This window comes from Notamacropus eugenii, chromosome 3 (assembly GCF_028372415.1).
Source record: "Notamacropus eugenii isolate mMacEug1 chromosome 3, mMacEug1.pri_v2, whole genome shotgun sequence".
NCBI lineage: Eukaryota > Metazoa > Chordata > Mammalia > Diprotodontia > Macropodidae > Notamacropus > Notamacropus eugenii.
In genome coordinates, this window is record NC_092874.1 from 294,750,324 (window position 1) to 294,769,624 (window position 19,301).

At 45.5% G+C, this 19,301-nt stretch overlaps 1 protein-coding gene across 3 annotated transcripts in view; it reads right to left on the reverse strand.

The window, feature by feature from the left end:
* The window catches only part of CARD10 (caspase recruitment domain family member 10), a 47,387-nt gene that overhangs the window by 8,795 nt on the left and 19,291 nt on the right, over positions 1–19,301 (reverse strand). For all 3 annotated transcript variants that reach the window (XM_072655980.1, XM_072655981.1, XM_072655978.1), the window contains exons 8-14: positions 17,652–17,843; positions 16,676–16,810; positions 15,945–16,060; positions 15,657–15,685; positions 14,828–14,951; positions 6,662–6,848; positions 5,222–5,321 (exon numbers count right to left, since the gene is read on the reverse strand). In XM_072655980.1, coding sequence (XP_072512081.1) covers positions 5,222–5,321; positions 6,662–6,848; positions 14,828–14,951; positions 15,657–15,685; positions 15,945–16,060; positions 16,676–16,810; positions 17,652–17,843 — 883 coding nt within the window. The remainder of the gene's footprint in view (positions 1–5,221; positions 5,322–6,661; positions 6,849–14,827; positions 14,952–15,656; positions 15,686–15,944; positions 16,061–16,675; positions 16,811–17,651; positions 17,844–19,301) is intronic.

Below are 19,301 nucleotides of genomic sequence, written 5' to 3' on the forward strand. Positions count from 1 at the left end.
ACAGAGCAAGAGGAAATCAGTGGAGGGACAGAAGTTTGAAATTTTGGTTACTTCAGATTTTACCCATCACAGTAGACTGGTGGAGGTGTGGAGGTATCTGTAGCCAGTGGGGAAGTAGCCAGTAGAGAGCGAAAAAGCTTGAAGAGACAGAGTGAGGGTGACCGAGGAGTTCATCTGCTAGAGGATAGAACAGGATCACTTCGGCAGGTAGAGAGATTCACCTAGGCAAGAAGACTCACCTCTTTCTCTGAGATAGGAAGAGAGGAAGATGTCTGAATAGTGAGAGATAAGGAGAAGGGGAAAAGAGGGAGCTTTTGGAAAATGGTCTCAATTTTTTTCCAAGAATGAAGTGAGCTCTTCAGCTGAGAAGTACAGGAAAGTGGTATCATTTGAGGAAGAATGAGGAAAGATAAGAGGCTTGAGGAAAGTCGAGATTTGAAACAGCCACTGTGGAGACTGGTGTAGCAAATCAAATAGGAAACAAGAGAATGTTGGCCTGATGCAGTGTGTAGGAGACCTTGTCACCAGTTTCATGATTTCTATCAGCACCATTCACTAGCATGTGAACAGGAACAAAGGAGGTGAATGGCAGGAGTAATCAAGGGTTGGAATTTGGCAAGGCATGATCAGTGACAAGACAAGGAGGCAAGAGACTTGAAGAGGGGATGATATAGAATTGAACAGGTTCACCAAGGGATCAAGGTTGGGAAGGAAGGAGAGTAGAGAGAGTGAAAAGGTGATGGCCTGGGAAGAAACTGAGGGGTGAAGGGATTGGGGGTCATTGTGAGGGCAAAGGACATGGCTAGGGATTGTGAGATGGGAAAATATGGAACAACAAAAGGTTATGATCAGATAAAAGAATTTCAGAGTTGCTTGGGAACATGGAACATGTGGGTGATGGCAAATTCAAAGGAGAGGTGGGATGGAAAGGAAAGTCATGGGAATTGAGTAGATCTAGGAACTGAGAGGTATGGTGTTTGAAACAGTATCAATATCTGTGTTGAAATCCCATTGTATAATGATAAGAGTTGGAGAAGATCGAAAGAACATGAGTCACGGAGTGAACTTATTTGAAGAAAGAAGGAGGGCATCCTTGGAATCAGTAGATAACAGTTACTAGGATCCAGATTAGATGAGAAATACAGACAGAATGAACTTCAAAGGAGGAAAGGTTTCTGAGTGATGGTGGTAGAGGGAGAACTTAGAAGCTGTGGGAAGCAAGGAGCACTCCAATTTCCCCACCACCACTTGTGAATTGGGAGTATGAATGAAAAGGGAAAGAGGCTAAGGAGAGACTAAAGTGAGATTGAGTTCAGCAGAGGCTGGAGTCAGCAAAAGCCCGAGGATGCTAATGGTGGGAAGCCTGCATCCAGGAAAGGAATTTGTGGAGGTCAGATAGAAAACAGGTCACTGGAAAGCTTTGGACCACTCCACAGTGACTATAACTTTAGAAGATTTTCTTTTGGAGGTGCCAAGATGGCAGAGTAGAAAGATACATATATGCTAGCTCTGAACCCACAGCCCATAAAATATCTGTAAAGAAGAACTTCCAACAAATTCTGGAGCAACAGAAGCCACAGAACAACAGAGCGGACGAGATTTCTGTTCCAGAGAGACCTGAAAACCTGACAAGAAAGGTCCATAGCGCACTGGACCCAGAGCCCAGCCCAGCCCTGCCTTGGCCGCATGGCACCAAGAGGAGCAGATCCTAGCAGGCTTCAGGGACAGAATCTCCTGTGGTGGCCACGCAGGTCCCTCCACCCACAGGTGACAAGGGTAGGTGAGAGAGTCTTTTTGGGTGGCCAACAGGGGAGTGGGGTGTCCCTGTGGCTCGGGGCCCCTCGGGAGGCAGCAGGGGGGCGGCAGCAGACAAGGGCTCCCAAAGCAGGCAGGAGCTCAGATCCATTGTTAAAGGTCTCTGCATAAATCTCCTGAGGGAACTGAGTCCCGTGTGGAGGCCCTGCCCCCACCCGAGCACCTGAACTTAATCTCACACTGAATAGCAGCCTCGGCCCTGCCCAAAGCCTGGAATCTCAGACCCCAAGCACTGGCTGGGCGGATCTTGAGGTGAGGTGGGGATGGAAAGGAAACTCAGAAGTCAAGTCACTGGCTGGGAAAATGCCCAGAAAAGGGAAAAAAAATAAGACTATAGAAGGTTACTTTCTTGGTGAACAAATATTTCCTCCCTTCCTTTCTGATGAGGAAGAACAATGCTTACCATCAGGGAAAGACGCAGAAGTCAAGGCTTCTGTATCCCACACATCCAAAATAAATATACCATGGGCTCAGGCCATGGAAGAGCTCAAAAAGGATTTTGAAAATCAAGTTAGAGAGGTGGAGGAAAAACTGGGAAGAGAAATGAGAGAGATGCAAGAAAAGCATGAAAAGCAGGTCAACACCTTGCTAAAGGAGACCCAAAAAAATTCTGAAGAAAATAACACCTTGAAAAATAGGCTAATTCAATTGGCAAAAGAGGTTCAAAAAGCCAATGAGGAGAAGAATGCTTTAAAAAGCAGAATTAGCCAAATGGAAAAGGAGGTTCAAAAGCTCACTGAAGAAAATAGTTCTTTCAAAATTAGAATGGAGCAGATGGAGGCTAATGACTTTATGAGAAACCAAGAAATCACAAAACAAAACCAAAAGAATGAAAAAATGGAAGATAATGTGAAATATCTCATTGGAAAAACAACTGACCTGGAAAATAGATCCAGGAGAGACAATTTAAAAATTACAGGACTACCTGAAAGCCATGATCAAAAAAAGAGCCTAGACATCACCTTTCATGAAATTATCAAGGAAAACTGCACTGAGATTCTAGAACCAGAGAGCAAAATAAGTATTCAAGGAATCCACCGATCACCTCCTGAAAGAGATCCAAAAAGAGAAACTCCTAGGAACATTGTGGCCAAATTCCAGAGTTCCCTGGTCAAGGAGAAAATATTGCAAGCAACTAGAAAGAAACAATTCAAGTATTGTGGAAATACAATCAGGATAACACAAGATCTAGCAGCTTCAACATTAAGGGATCGAAGGGCATGGAATATGATATTCCAGAAGTCAAAGGAACTAGGACTAAAACCAAGAATCACCTACCCAGCAAAACTGAGTATAATACTTTAGGGGAAAAAATGGTCTTTCAATGAAATAGAGGACTTTCATGCATTCTTGATGAAAAGACCAGAGCTGAAAAGAAAATTTGACTTTCAAACACAAGAATGAAGAGAAGCATGAAAAGGTAAACAGCAAAGAGAAGTCATAAGGGACTTACTAAAGTTGAACTGTTTACATTCCTCATGGAAAGAAAATATTTGTAACTCTTGAAACTTTTCAGTATCTGGGTAGTGGGTGGGATTACACACACACACACACACACACACACACACACACACACACATACACTGAGACAGAGAGCACAGAGTGAATTGAATAAGATGGGATCATATCTTAAAAATGAAATTAAGAAGATTTTCTTTTGTTTGTGATTTTAAAGCACCCATTCCCTTAGAAGTGAGGTCTCTCACTCACGATGAAAGATGCTATCTGTCTCCAGAGAAAGAACTGATGAACTCTGAGTGCCAATAAAAAGCCCAAAGTTGGGGGCATGGGCTGATTTCAGTAAACAGGGATGGGAAAAGGCTGAAAAGCCATATCCCTTTCTAGGTAGGACAAGGAAAAGGTTAAGGACAAGAAGAAGTCACTTGGGAGAAGCAATGAGCCAAACCCAAGGGCTGCCCTCTCAGGGGAAAGAATATCAGCTGATTCAAGATGCAAAAAAAGAAGAAAGCAAAGAAAGAATGTCTAAATGAAGCATTTTTAAAATGCACAGAAAAGAACAGAATGAAGTTCAGAGGGAGACATAAAAGGAGAAGAGTTTTAGAACTAATGTGTCCAATTTATTGAGTACCCTTTTTAAAAGCTATGTCTTTTTGTGGTGGTAAAGAATTGGACATTGAGGAAATGTCCATCAGTTGGGGAATGGCTGAACAAGCTGTGGTATATGATTGTGATAGGATATTGTTGTGCTCTAAGAAATGAGGAGGGGATGGTTTCAGAAAAACTTGGGAAGATAGATGAACTAAAGCAAAGTGAAGTGAGCACAACCAGAAGAACATTGTAGACAGTAACAGCAACATTGTAACAATGACCAACTGTGAAAGACGTAGCTATTCTGCTCAAAACAATGATCCAAGACAATTCCAAAAGACCCATGATGAAACATGCTACCCACCCCCAGAGAGAGGACTGATGAAGTGAAAACTGAAACACAATTTTTTCACTTTTGTTATTTTTTTTTTGCTTTTTTTGTGTAACATGCCTAATATGGAAATATATGCTGCATGATTACCCATGTATAATTGACATCACATTTCTTGCCTTCTCAATGGGTGTAGTAGAGGCAGGCAGGAGGGAGAGAATTAAAAATTCAAAATTTAAAAAATAAATAAATAATACAATGATTTTTAAAAATAATAAAAAAGCTGCAATGTGATAAAGATTCATAGTTATACAAACCTCTTTTTTGGTCTTTATGCAGGGAAATGTTCATGTTCATTGGCATTGATCAAGGTCAAAATAATAATAGGTAACATTAACATTTATGTAGCACTTACTATGTGTCAGATAATGTGCTAAGTGTTTGACAATAATTAATTTATTTGATCCTCACAACAACCCTGGGAAATAGATGCTATTCCCTTCATTTTATAGATAAGGAAACTGAGGCAAACAGGTTAAGTGACTTGTCCAGGGTCACATAGGTAGTAAGAGTCTGAGGCTGGATTTGCATTCAGGTCTTCCTGACTGGAGGCCAAGTGCTCTATCTACTGCATCCTTTTAACATCTGGGTAAGGAAGGCAGGCACCTGGCAGTGAAGAAGTCAGAACAGGGAGGCAGATCCAGATCAAAAGAGGCAGGCTAGGCTGGGGCTTACTCCCAGCTCCACACCTCACTCTCTTGGTGTGACTTTGGATATAAGCACTTCCATCTTCTACTGTGAAATGAGGATGTTTCCATACAGGATCTCTAACACCTCATGAGCCTGATTCCTATGATCAGGAGCCTCCAGCTAACCAATTTTTATTCTAATCCAAGTGGGAGGAAAACAGAGAAAGGGACTAAGAAGCCCAGACCAGAAGGACAGAGAAATAATCTGACCCTCCCACTTGGTAGGGGCTCCCTCTGCAGACCAGGGCGGAGCTCCAGGAACGATTATGGTCCTCACCTTTCATATCCCGGAAGAAGGTGAACGTGGCAGTCTCATTCCAGCGCAGGGTGCTCAGCTGGCCTTGGCCATCTTCTTGGCTTGTATTGTCTCTTCTCAGCTGGTAAAGCAGAGAAAAGGAGGAAGTGAAGATATTACTCCAGGATATTACTCCAGGATATTTGAGTTTGGATTTGGGGGTTGGGAGGGAAGGGCAAACTTTTAGAAGCACTCAAGGGTGGGCTTTAGCGATAGATGGAACATCTTCCTACTGCCTGGCATCCATCCTGTGCCTCTCTCCCCAGGCTGGATTCACCCCCAATCACAGACACCCCACTCCTGGTCTTGGGGGCTGAGTGAACATAGCAAAGTGAAAAGCCTTTATCCTTGATATGTCAGCCTGGAGTTTGGATCTGACTGTGATCCTCTAGGTTCTTAAAATGGGGCCTATGAATTTGGTTGGAGAGAGAGCATTTAGTTTTCTTTGGAATCCTCTGCATTTGATTTGATGCATTTAAAAATATGATTCTGAGGAGGGGTCCATAGGCTACACTAGATACCAAGAAGTCCAGGGCACAAAAAGGACCTTTGTCCTATCCCCTCCCATTCTCGTCCTATTTAAATTTCAGAGAAACCCTCCTCCATGCCAAATATCAGGAAGTTCCCTATTTGATGCCACCCAGTCTGCATTGTCTAAGTGAACCTCCCTTCATCACATTTACTGCCCCTGTCTGTATGGTCTGGGTTGCCTTGTCTTTCTATGAAGACTATAAGTATCCTGTAAAATTGGATGGGCAACTAGGTGGCTCTGCAGTGGATAGAATGCCAGGCATGGAGTCAGGAACACTTACCTTCCTGAGTTCAAATCTGGCCTCAGATAATTACTAGCTGTATGACCCTGAACAATTCACTTCACCCTGTTTGCCTCAGTTTCCTCATTCATAAAATGAGCTGGAGAAGGAAAAGGCAAACCACTGCAGTATCTTTGCCAAGAAAACCCCAAATGGGGTTACAAAGAGGCAGACATGACTAAAAAAATGACTGAAAAACAACAAAACTGTACACCCCCAAAAGACACAGAATATTTGTCCAATCACCTCTTGGACCTAAGCTTTTCTATATTAACATTCTGTGTGTTAAGATTAGCTCTGATATTCCACGAACTAAGGGCCCTCCCAGCTCAGACATTCCACATTCTAAGGTCCCTCCCAACTCAGACATTCCATGTTCTAAGGGTTCACTCAGCTTTAGCATCCCATTTTCTCATGTCCTGTCTAGTTCCAACATTTGGATCTAAAGTCTCTTCCCTGAAAACAAGGTAGAGTCAGTGAAGCTGCCACTGACTCAGGCTCACCTCTGTGCTGGTCATTACTGCCCAATGATTCAGAATCTGAGATTTTCAGCCCACCAAGGTTGGTCAATTCAATACAGGTCCAGGGCTCAATCAGCCTCAGGTCTTACCTCTAAAAACTGGTGGCCATCCCGCACCTCCACTGTGGATTCTGTTCCTGGACCCGACAGTGCTCTGCGGAGTACCACCCCAGAGTGGTTGCTCCCACGGAATGATGTTCTACTATCTGGTCCCTTCTCTTGGGACTCTGGACCACCTGGAGGACTCTGCCTAGATGATCCCCGTACAGCTAGGGACCTGAGGGGAAAGGAAAAAAGAGGGATGTTAGAGGCTGAGAATCCAATTCCAAACAATCAATTTGCAAGTACTCTCTGAGAATCTCCTATGTCATACAGTTCTTAACCTGGGATTCACAGGCATGATCCATGAACAGATTTCCAGAAGTCTGAGGACTGCTTTTTAAAAAATCAAATTTTAATTTCCATTAACATCTAACTGAAATTTAGCTTTTCATTTAATTATGAATTCAGGCAACAAAACATGGTTCTGAGAAGGAGTCCATGAACTTCAGCAGCCTGACTGCCCAAGGGATCCAGAACGCAAACAAGAATAAAATCTTTTACTGTGTATATCCAACCCTGTGCAGGCTATGAGACATCCTCCCTGCCCCAAAGGAGGATATAGTATGGGAAAGTGGAAAGATTAATGAACCAGAATCCAGGGGCCTCACTCTGCAAATGGTCAGCTTGTGACCTTGGACAAGTCTCTCACCAGCCCTAAGTCTCAGTTGCTTTATCAATAAAAGGGAGATCAGAGCATCTTCCCTATTTACTACATGAGGAAGCTATGAGGCTCCAATAAGATAATGGAGGAAAAGGACTTTGAAAATGTTCCAGCTCTAGAGATGTTAGCTGCTAGAATGAGGATGCTAATGATGATAATTTAGCATTCATATATGGCACTTTAAGATTTGCAAAGTGCTATATATGTGTATGAGCTTTGTGAATCTTAACTTTTAAGTTATTCTATATTTATGTTATTCTATATCTATATACTTTGCAAATCTTGACTTGATGTACAGATAAGAAGTGTTATCATGAATGTGTAAGCTAGAAATTTAAACATCAAAGATGGCAAAGCAAGGGCATGCTGGGAGAATGGTGAAGCCTGCCTGTAAGTCCTGGTAGAGGGAAGACTGCAGCTGGTGGATCTTGAGCTCAGGAGTTCTGAGATGAAACAGGGTATCGCTACTGAGATGGCAATCCTCAAGGGACTGAAAGACCACTAGGATGCCTACGATGAGACAAACTGGCCCATGTCAGAGAAACAGGGCAGGTTAAAGCTCCCACGTTGATCAGTATTGGGATAGGGCCCATGAGGGGCCACTGTACCTCCAACCAGCCCCACTCCTTCCCTCCCCAAAAAAAAGCAAACCTATACCCAGTGCCCGGGGAATATGCACAAGTACTAGGATTCAGCAAAAATGCTTAGCACAATGGTGGGCACACAATAAGGTACGTACGTAAGCGCTTGTTGATGTGATTTGGAGTGGTCAAGAAACACTTCTCAGAGGGGAGAACAGAGTTGGGCTTTGGCTGATGTAGGCTATTCGGAGAAGGGAGGACATAGCCTGTGTGGGGTTTAGAATGAATAAAGGAAAAGAGGTAGGGATGCACAAGTCAGGTGATGAGAAGGGGAGAGACATCACTGCTCTGAAAGTCTAGTTAATACAGCTCTTGTGGGTGCCCCCTGCTGGACACCATCTCCAGTCTCGTTTAGCTTCTTGACCCTTATTAAAAGCCAGCACATCTGAACTCCGTTTCCTACCTCCAGATGTTAAGAGGGTAGGGGGAGTACAGAACCCATTAGGTCTGCTGCTCCCCTCTGCTTCTGGCTTGGAACATCTTACATACACTCAGTGCTCTGGGAAAAGTGAACAACTTTGTCTAAAAACCCTTCACCCAGCACCCTCTTCTCTGCCCTAGCTTCTTGCTTTTGCTCGTTATTTCCTTAGGAATGAATGCCCTAGCTGCCCCCTACTTTACCAGCTGGATTCTTTCTCATATTGTAAAGCCCAATGCCCAGTCCAAATGTCACCTGCTCGAGGAAGCTTGCCCTCATTCCTCAAAAGATAATAATTTACCTTCTCCCTTCAGATCTCACATGGCACAATTATATACTAACCTATATTCCAGGGAGCAGATCTTATCCCCTGACTACCTGTGGACCAGATCTTATTAAAACTTTGAATCACATCCAGCCCAGGGCTCTGCATACAGCAGTCATAAAATCAATATTTGTATTTACTAATGTGAACATTTTGTTTCACCAATAAAATGTAAGCTCTTAGAAAGTAGAGACTGTTTCATTTTGCTTTTCTTGCAAAACATATCTGGGGCTTTTCAGCCCATACAATAAAATGTCAGAGGCTCCTGTGTCTCTGCTCTAGGTATACCTGGGCCACACCTGAGATCCCCAGATATCTCTAGCTCTCAGAGAAGGTGTAGAGGGGAGGAAGGGGTGATCCGTACAACAGTAAAGGAAGTCAGGGCCACTAACCAATTCTCTTCTCTGTACCCCCAAGGATTCTAGGTTCTTGGTTCCCTGGGTCTCTACTCTAGGTATACCTGGACCATCTTGATGGTTGAGATCTCCAGGTATCTCTAGCTCTCGGAGAAGGTGGGGAGGGGAGGAAGGGGTGATGCACAGAGTGTCACTAACCAGTTCCCTTCTCTGAACCACCAAGGATCCTAGGATCTTAGTTATAGAAATGGAAGGGGGCACATCCAAATATTGCATTTACAGAATTTTTACATTTTATAGGAAACTTGGGCCCATCGAGTTGAAGCAATTCACTTAGCATCCTATGGGTAGTGACTATCCCGGGTAGAATTTGAACCTTGGTTCTCTGATTCTAAAGCCATTTTTCCCCACTTTCCATTGCTGCCAGGGCAGAGTCAATCAAGCATCAGTTATAATTACATTCCTCCATCAAAATATTCCTCCCATGCTCGTCATGTCCTGAGGCTGACTTTGGGTTCTTAAAGGCTTTGTCAGGAAAGTACACATGCTCCAGCGTGCCCTAGCCCTCCCCAGAGATGGCTCTGGAGACAGGGCTGATCCTCACAGCACAGATTTTAAGCTGGAAGGAATCTCAAAAGCCATCTAATCCAAGCTACTCATTTTTGCAGATGAAGAAACTGAGGCCCAGAGAAGTGAATTTCCTTGTTCCAGATTACACAAGTAGTAAGCAGCCAAGCTAAGATTCAACCACAAGAACTCTCTCACCTTGAGGAGCAAGATGGCATAGTGGAGGGAAGGGTGGACCTGGAATCAGGTTCAAATCCTTCCTTAGTCATATACTATCTGTGCCACCCTGAGTCAGTCAAAAATTCTCCACTTTTCAGTTTCCTTCTTTGTGAAACTGGATTCAGTAACATCTAAGCCCCCTTCTCAATCTGGAAACTAAGACTACAAAAGCAGTGTTCTCTCCACTTGAACTGGTTATGATGGTAGAAGGTTGGGTATCTGTCACATGTGGAGGACAAGACCAGCTAAGCTGAGAGTTTCATTACCACCACCCACTAGGGAAGGAATTTTCTTAGCCACAGAAACTCACAAAGACCAGCTAAAGTAATGAAAAGTAGGGAATCTGCCTCCGTGCACCGAGGACCCTCACCCAGGAAGTCACATACCATGCACAATATAATTTTTATTATTTATTATTTCCTTATTACTATTATTATCCTTCACACTATGACTTTGGACTGGACCTATGATTCCATTGGTTTAGAAATCCCCTACCAATGTAGTAATATAGGTAGGCTGATCAGTCGGTTAATAAACATTTATTAGTCACCTACTATGTGCCAGACCCTGTGCACAGAAAGGCAAAAAGCATTCTCTGCTTTCAAAGAGTTCACAATCTAATGGACTATGGTAAGTGGCTTAATGAACAGAATTCTGGGTTCAGAAGACCCAGAAAATTCAGCCTCAGATACTTGTAAACTGGGTGACCCTGGGCAAGTCACTTAACCCTGCTTGCCTTTGGTTTCCCCATCTGTAAAACAGGACAAGAGTAACACCTACTCTCAGAGTTGTTGTGAGGATCAAATGAGATAGTGTCTGTAAAGTGTTTTGCAAACCTTAAGGCATTATAGAAATTTGAATTTTCATTACTTTTATTTACTACTACTACTACTACTACTACTACTACTACTACTACTACTACTACTACCACCACCACCATCACCACCACTACTACTGCCTTTAAGAATGCAGGATTGTGAAAGGTTAAGTGGCTTATGTTAGAAGCAGGACTGGAACATGAGTCTTTCTGACTCTAAGGCCAGATCCCTACCATCACTCTACCATGCTCCCTCCCTCTCACTAGTGTTATTAATTTAATTAGGAAACAGGGAGGATCTTGACCCGTGATTTCACTGGTATGGTGAAGTTCAGTGAGGAAATTCTCTCCACTCTGCAATTTATAGTGTCAGAGAGACATTTAGTGTGCTGAGAGGTTGACTTGTTCAAGCCAGCATATCAGAAGCAGCCCTTGAACCTATGGGTTCCAGTCCATTACAACATGCTGCCTTTCCATCCTAGAAGCACCATTTAGAGGATAATAATGGTGATAATTAAGACATAATAACCGTAATCATCATCATTATTATTATATCTCCAGTAAAGTCCTCCTCCCAGTATTTCAGCCAAGCCTAGAGGGGGCTCTCCAATTGGTGTTAAGTGACTTGCCCAAGGTTACACAGCTAGTGACTGTCAAGTGTCTGAGGTGAGATTTGAACTTAGGTCCTCCTGACTCCGACACTGGTGCTGTATCCACTGCACCATCTAGCTGCCCCAAGGCTATGACGCTCTAGCATAAACTCTACTAGGTTCCACCTGGATGGAAAGGATTCCAGCTCCATTCCAGGGAAGGACTGTTTGGTTGAACGCAGAGAGATGTAGTGACAGCAGCCTGCCACCAGGGGGAGGAAGCCTTAGTTTAGCTAATCTCCTAAATTCTAATGCTTGCCCTAGGATGCTGAATAGTTTGTACAGGGTTGTCTCCCTGTTGTCTACCATTGGGCTCTTCATGCATTTTTAACATTGCCATTTTAATCATTCTACAAAAATTAATATGTAATATGTCCTCCTTTTATTACAAACAGCTGTTTTACAAGATTTAAGCTTGCAAGATTCATCCACACATTCTTTAATTTTATAAAATCAAACTTTTATCACATTGGATATTAAGTAAATCTTGAATGAATAACACATTTTTCCAAGGCAGGGACCATCTTTTGTCTTCCTTTGTATCCCCAGTGTGGATACAGTTTCTGGCACATGGTAGATGGTTAATAAATGTTTATGGATGGATGGAAAGAAGGAAAGAAGGAAGGAAGGAAGGAAGGAAGGAAGGAAGGAAGGAAGGAAGGAAGGAAGGAAGGAAGGAAGGAAGGAAGGAAGGAAGGAAGATCAGACATTTATTTGTTAGGTGACACATCCAAACCCAAAACCTGCTCCCATTCTGGCCTGGACAGAGGGCAGGTAAGTCACAACTGGGGGCTTCTTCTCACGCATAAGCTTGGGCAACCATACTGTCCTTCCTACACTTTCCGAACTCTGTGCAGACACAGAAGCCATACCCCAGGCCAGGCACACTATCCCTTTTCATCTTTACCTTGCAGAATCTGCCTTTGAGCCTCAGATCAGAAGGTACCTTTCCTTAAGGAAGCCTTCCATGATCACCCCAAATCCCTTTTGTAAGTGTTCTGGCCCTCCTCAGATGACTGTGAGCATGTGTGTGTGTCTGCGTGTCTGTGTCTGTGTCTGTGTGTTTGTGTATGTCTGTGTGTCTGTGCCTACATGATTGTCCAGTAAAATACAAACTCCTTGGATAAAGGGACATTTCATTTTTATTTCTTTAGAGCCTGGCCCACACTGCAGACATCTAACAAATGCTTGTTAAGTCTTCAATTATTACAGGATCAGAAAGCCAATGAAGCAACCAGTCAGCATGTATTAAGCACCTAAAATGTGCCAGTCACTGAGCTTCAAAGAGACAAAGAAAAAGAAGCTGCCCTTGTCCTCAGGGAGCTCATATTCTAATGGGGGAATTACTAGATATGTATAAGATACACAGAGAGTAGATGAAAGGTAATCTCAGAGGGGAAGGTTCTAGCAACTGAGGGAAGCATTTGAGTAACATCTTGAAGGAAGCCAGAATATAGAGGTGAGAAAGGAGAGCATTACAGGCATGGGAAATGGCCAGTGCAAAGGTGTGGAGATGGTAAATGGAGTGCCATGTGTAAGAAACAGCAAATAGGCCAGTAATGGAGAGTTCAGGGAGACAATAATGTGTAAGAAAACTAGAAAGATAGAAAGGGGCCAGGCTGTAAAAGGCTTTATACAGAATTTATACATGAACCTATAACTGGAAGGGACCTCTGAGTCTGCTTCATCTTACAGATGGGGAAACTGAGGGTCAGCAAAGTTAACCTCCACAAGAAGTCTCAGGGGCAGGATCTGGACCCACTTCCTGAGGTAAGAGCCCAGTTTTCTGCTCCTGGAATCCACTGGTTTTGTCCATTTCTCACCTCTCTCTGTCTCCACCCCATTCACTACCTTCACTTTCCTCCATCCCTGTCTATTCCCCCTCTCTCAGTCTTTTTATCTGTCTTCTCCTCTGTCCCTCTACAAGGTTCTCTGTAGGTCTAATCACGTCCCCTCCCAGATCTGTCCCTCCAACTGTCTGTTTCCCCTTCCCCCAACTCCCTGATTGTCTATCTCCCTCCCACAATGCCCTGCCTGCCTATCGGACTTCTCCCCATCAGTACTGAGGGCCTGACTGGTAGGGCAGCTCCCCCTCCCATGGCCTCCAGGCCAGGGCAGGAAGGGCCTGTGAATGAACTACTCAGGCTAGGCCCACATTCCTGAGTCAGGAGCTGGACAGCAGCCACGGCCCCCACTGCACTGTTGAGCTCCAGCTCCCAAAGGAAGGGGCTGCTGGGGGGTTCGGGGGGGGGGGAGGCCGGAAAGGAGCAGGAAAGAGAGGGAAGGGTGGTTCCTTCTGCCCCTTCCCCAGAAACACACTCTGAGAGAACAAAACAATACAGAGATTTTGGAGCTTGTGTGTGTGTGTGCGTGTGTGTGTGTGTGTGTGTGTGCAGGTGGGGGAAGGGATCCCTGCTCAGATATTCCCACCAGCTTTGGCATGGAGACCAGACCTGGGCACAGGCACAGAAAATGTCCTTCAGTGGGCGGAGGGCCTCGCAAAAGAGGACAAATCTGTCTGCTTCCCTTGGGTGCTCAAACAAATGAAAAGACACATGTAAAATCTCTCTAAAAGTACAATTTAGAGTCCTAGATTTGGAACCAGAAGTCTTGGGTTCCAATCTTAGCTATGCTCCTAATGATTGTATGACCTTGGACAAGTCTCTTTACCTCAAGAACAGAAAATGACAAGGGCTAAAACAAGACCATGGTTCCGGACCTAAATCCAGGATCCCACAACCCATTGCCAGCTTCGTGAAAGGAGGATTAAGAGAGGAAAGAACCAGGCTCAGGATGGAGCCAACGGGAATATCCACAGCTACCAGTTATGATAAAAACGACGAATGATCCAAAAAGATAGAGAAGGAGCTGTCAGACAGGAGGAGAACCAGGGAACAGCAACATCAAGAAAGTTCAGAAAAGACAGTCACCAAGAGGTGGGCGATGCCATGGAATGAGAGCCCAAGAATCTAAGTCCAAATCCCCGGCTAGCCCCAGGGTCTCATCCTCACCTCCAAAATGAGAGGCTTGGACCAGATGGGCTCTGAGGTCCCTCCCTAGGATCCTCTGAGGACAGGGTGGACAAGATGCCAAACAACAGGCAATGGTGATGGAATTGAAGTGAGGTCTGTGAGGTAATCAGGATGCCCCCTTCTGCCTCCCTTATCCATATGCCTTTGGGGAAATGCCCTGCTCCCCCCATACACACACACACACACACACACACACACACACACACACACACACACACACACACACACACCAGAGGCAAACCTTTCAAAGAAATAAGAAATACAAGTCTTCCCTCTCTAAGCCTCAGTTTCTCATCTATAAAATGGGGGTGACAGTCTTTGCACAGCTTGGTTCCTAATGGATACAAACATTTCCTCTTCATAACCAAAGATGAATGTCAGTTAGCATTGTCTCTCACTGCTTGGTCCTATCACCACCCACAGTTAACACCCTATAAGGAAGAAGAGAGCAGAGCTTGGCTACAGTACCTGTTTAGCATCTCTGAGCCACAGCCTCGGACGGTGGTGGTGTCTGACTTCCCTGTGGGCCACAGGACATCAGAGGATGAGGATGAGGAAAGCCCAGGAGACCATGGCTTGAGGGTGATGCTCCCTTGAGGGGAAAAGAACAGGCATCTAGGTTGGTGCTGGCTCTTAGACTTGGAGCCAGAAAATGGGGGGATGGGCAAGAAGAGTAATCCACAGGGACCTGGGTCCTCCCCTCCCACACACCAGAGCCCAGAAGTCCACAGTCCTATGGGCCAAGGTCAGTGTTTTGTGGGTTCTAAGGCTTAGGTCCCCCTCTTGTTCCTTCCAGATATCCTCAGGGGTTCCTGAACCCTTCAGTGCTGATCTGGTCTCCCTGAGCACCTCTACAATCTAATCCACTACTAACAAGATGCCAAAGCTTGGTCTGAAGAAAGGGTTTGTAAACCAAGGTTAGATTAAATGCCACTCCACTCCCTCCTCTAGATTTTGGGTCCCTGGGAACTCACTCCTGCTCCACATGAGAATTCAGCTCAGGGTTTCCCAGGCCAGGGGTCTAAGCTGGGCTAGCATCAGTAAAAAGGATTAAAACATAAGCCAGAAAAAGGATGGGGGAGGTTCCCATCCTCTTCTATCCCAGGGAACACAGGAAACCATCCCTTGCAAAGATGAACGTAGGTTTTCAAAGGAACCCAAAACACTCTCTGATCCTCCCTCCCTCTTAACCCTCCTCCTAGTCTGAGGAAGATCTGCTGAGACCTTGGCTAGGCTGACCTACCTCTGGCCTATGAGCAGCCCCTGCCCTCCCACCACCACCCATGGGCTTGCCTACCTGGTATATCAGATGTGCTGCTGAAGGACCTGTAGGGAGAGAAAGAGAGAGGATGAGGAAGATGGGGGTAAAGAAAGAGAGAATCCAGACCCAAAGACAAAGATTTTTCAGCCCTTCTCCCCATAATATCCCCAAGGAGAAGGGAGGGGCCAAGATGGGGGGGCAGAGCAGGAGTGCGCCCAGGTCCTCAGGAAGAGCTAGAAAAGCCACCAGCAGCTTGTACCACACATGGGGTCATCCCCCAGGCTTGCCACACTCTCCTGATGCTTTGAGTCTCAGGCTTTCTACCTCTTTGGGGGTGCAGGGTCCTCTTCTCTCTGCCGCCGGAGGATGGAGCCGGCACTGGGGGGGAAGGGGAGTATGGAGAGGCGGTTGATCTCCTTCTCACTATCCACTGTCTCCTCCTGGGAAGGGAAGATTCAACAAGGAGTCTGGGGACCATTCACTTGGCCCTCCCCCTTCCCTCCAAAGGGCTCCCAATTTAACTCTGTACTAGCTGTGTGGCCTTGAGTCGATCACTTAACTTCTAATCTTCAATGTCTTCATCCATAAGATGAAGATGCGCAGTCTCATGCAGGCCTAAATCCTATGACCCCTTAGTTGTTCTCCCATTCACAGATCAGGAGACCAAACCCCAGACAAGTTAGGGGCAAAATGGTCAACCTCTGAGTCAGGCTCTATGCTAGCGTGCATGACATTCCCATGCCTTTCATCTACATCCCATTCAGAAGCAAGGGACCTAAGAAACCTAGACCCATTAAAAACAATTCACTTTTCTAAAGGATTTCAACAAAGGAATTCTTCTCAACAATCCTCTTCAAGCTAGGAAGTAAGAGGACAGATTTTGCTTTGCTTTGTTTTTTCTGATAGGGAAAGTGAGGCTCCAAGGAGCACCATGCTGTGTCCCAGGTGACATATATAGAAAGCATCAAAGCCAAGACAATGACCTGGGTCTCATGACTCTCAAGTCCAGGCAATAACCTCTCCCCTTCCCCCAATTCCTTAGTTGGGCCTCCTACCAATGTATGGGGCTCAGATCCTCCAGAAGTGGTAGTCTCCCCAGCCACATCAGGGCTCCCCAGCAGAGAGGGACACTCACTCAGACTCCATGTGCTGCTGAGGTTGGAGCAGAGGGAATGTGAAGAGTTGTAGGCCTGAGGAGAAAGGAGGGAAGGTCAGCAATGACCCACCAATGGAAAGGCTTCATTAAGCACCAAGCCTGTGGTAGTAACAAGTCAAGACCAGTCAGCTCTGCCCTCAAGGAATTTACACTCTATGGAGATTCCAACATGGTCACAGCTAAGTATAGCATCTAGACAAAGTAACAGTGAATTCAGGAAAGGCTCCAAAAGCAAAAGACCCAGAGAATGGATGCCCATCCCCAGCCCACCCTTCCCAACATTGAAGATTCTTGCCTCAGTCAATGCCATCTTCTAGAGGAGATCTCAATCCCCCTTAATCCCAAGAAACCTGAAGGGTCAGCTTCATTCTGCCTTTCTTGTCACCTTTGCTTCTCCCAGATATCAAGGGCCAGGGTCTGGTTTCTACCCACTCTGGTTTCAGAGTGGACAAGGCCACTGACACCACTTTGATGAACATTACCAATTATAAACCTTCTGATAATAAAGTGAACCACTAAACCTTTCCATCTGCCCTGCTTTTGTGCCCTCCATACCCTGGACCTTGGAATCTGCCCTACAGTTGAACACTCCTATGCAAATTATATTACACACACACACACACACACACTCTCTCTCTCTCTCTCTCTCTCTCTCTCTCTCTCTCTCTCTCTCTCTCTCTCTCTCTCTCCCTGAGAGTATGGCCTGTTGATTCTCATTTTGAATCCCCAGCACTTGGCACATAGTGAATGGTTTTTCACTTAGTCAGTCATTCCTTTGAGCAGCCAACTCCTTACACATTCCCTGGGACAGCATCCCAGTCCCTTCCCCAAAACCAGCCTGGTCCCGTTCATCCCCTGGGGGTCATTCACCTCACCTTCATGCCTGCACTGCCCTGAACCCGCTGGAGCTGAGCTTCCAGCAAGCCCTTGGCCCCCTCTAGCTGGGTGACTGTGGTCAGCAGCTCGTCCCTTTCAGCCTCCAGGCCTCGCACCTGCTTCCGGTACTGGTCCTTCTCAATCAGACTCTTAGAATACTGGAGTTGAATATGGTCCCGGCTTTGGATGGCCTGCAGGGAGGATTGGACCATGTCAGGAAGACTGAGCCCCATTCTGGGTGCCAAATTTAAGGAGGTATCAAAGGTTCCCAGCTCTAGAAGGAGACTTAGAGGTCATTTTACAGAGAAGGAAACTGAGACAAACAGAAGAGATGTGAAATACCCAAGGGCATCATGGTAGCAGACAACCAAGCCAAGATTTGAACTCAGTTCCTCTGCATCTGAATCCATGGGCTCAAGACTGGAACCCTTGAGAGGCACTAGCTTTTAATGGGATCAGGAACTTGTAGCTGGGTTTAACTCATGTTTATTCTTGTTCTTTCTTCCTTTTGGAGGCAATCAGGGTTAAGTGACTTGCTCAGGGTCACACAGCTAGTGTCTGAGGCTGGATTGAACTCAGGTCCTCCTGATTCCAGGGCCAGTGTTCATTTACTGTACCACCTAGCTGCCCCATTAATGTTTATTCTCAAAAAAATCAAAGCTGGAGAGGAACCCAGAGGCCATCTACTCCAGCCCTCATGCCTCGAAGTTTCCTCTAGAATATCTCTGAGGAGGCATCCAGCCAACACCTGAGGGCCTTTCCTGAGAACCCACTCCCTCCCCAGGCAGCTAACCTACACTCCAAAGGGGAGTCCCCCACGTCAGCTTAGTCAGAGATCTAGCACCCATCTCTGTTCCTCTTCATGAAGGAAGTAGGGACTTAGAGCAGACCTGAAGGCCAAGGAAGTCTACACCCCCATTTCATAGATGAGGAAACTGGGCTCAGAATGGGTTAAATGCCCTCTCCTGACTGGCCTGCCCTTCCTACCACCCTGGTTGGGGTTTTTTTATTTTTATTTCATTTCTATTTCCAGTTGCACTTATCCCTTTCCCCTACTCACTGAGAAAGCAAGAAATCCAATACCCATTTACATATACAGTCATGCAAAACATTTCCCCATTAGCCATGTTTCAAAAAAAAAAAAAACAAGAAAAATAAAGAAAGGAAAAAGATCTGCTGTAACTCTGGTTACATCCTCTCTCTATCTGCAGATAGAGAGCACTTCCATCAGGAGTCTTTTGGGGGTGTCCTGCCTCACACTTTTAAGCAGGCGTAACTTCCAACTGTTCACTCTAGTCAAAGAATGCTCAGGGAGGGTCTTCCTCCCAGGGCAATCTGGCAGTTACTGCATGGCACAGCAAGGCTCACACAGGAGGGAGACCGGAGCCAGGGCAGTCACTTAGGCCTGATTGTGCCCATTCCCTACAAGACTGCTCAGTCAGCAGATTTTCCCTTCTCCCCAACTCCCACCCCTTTCTTTTATTCAACCCCTTGAAAAAGCTTTATTCTCGCTGGGTGAACTCAGGGGGAGAAAGGAAACATCCCAATATCCTGCCTGAAGTTCAGATCCCCGACTCTGAGGGAGGAAAGAGTCAGAAAGGGCCACACCCCCAACAGCTGGGGGATGGCCAGGAAAGAACCAGCAAAGC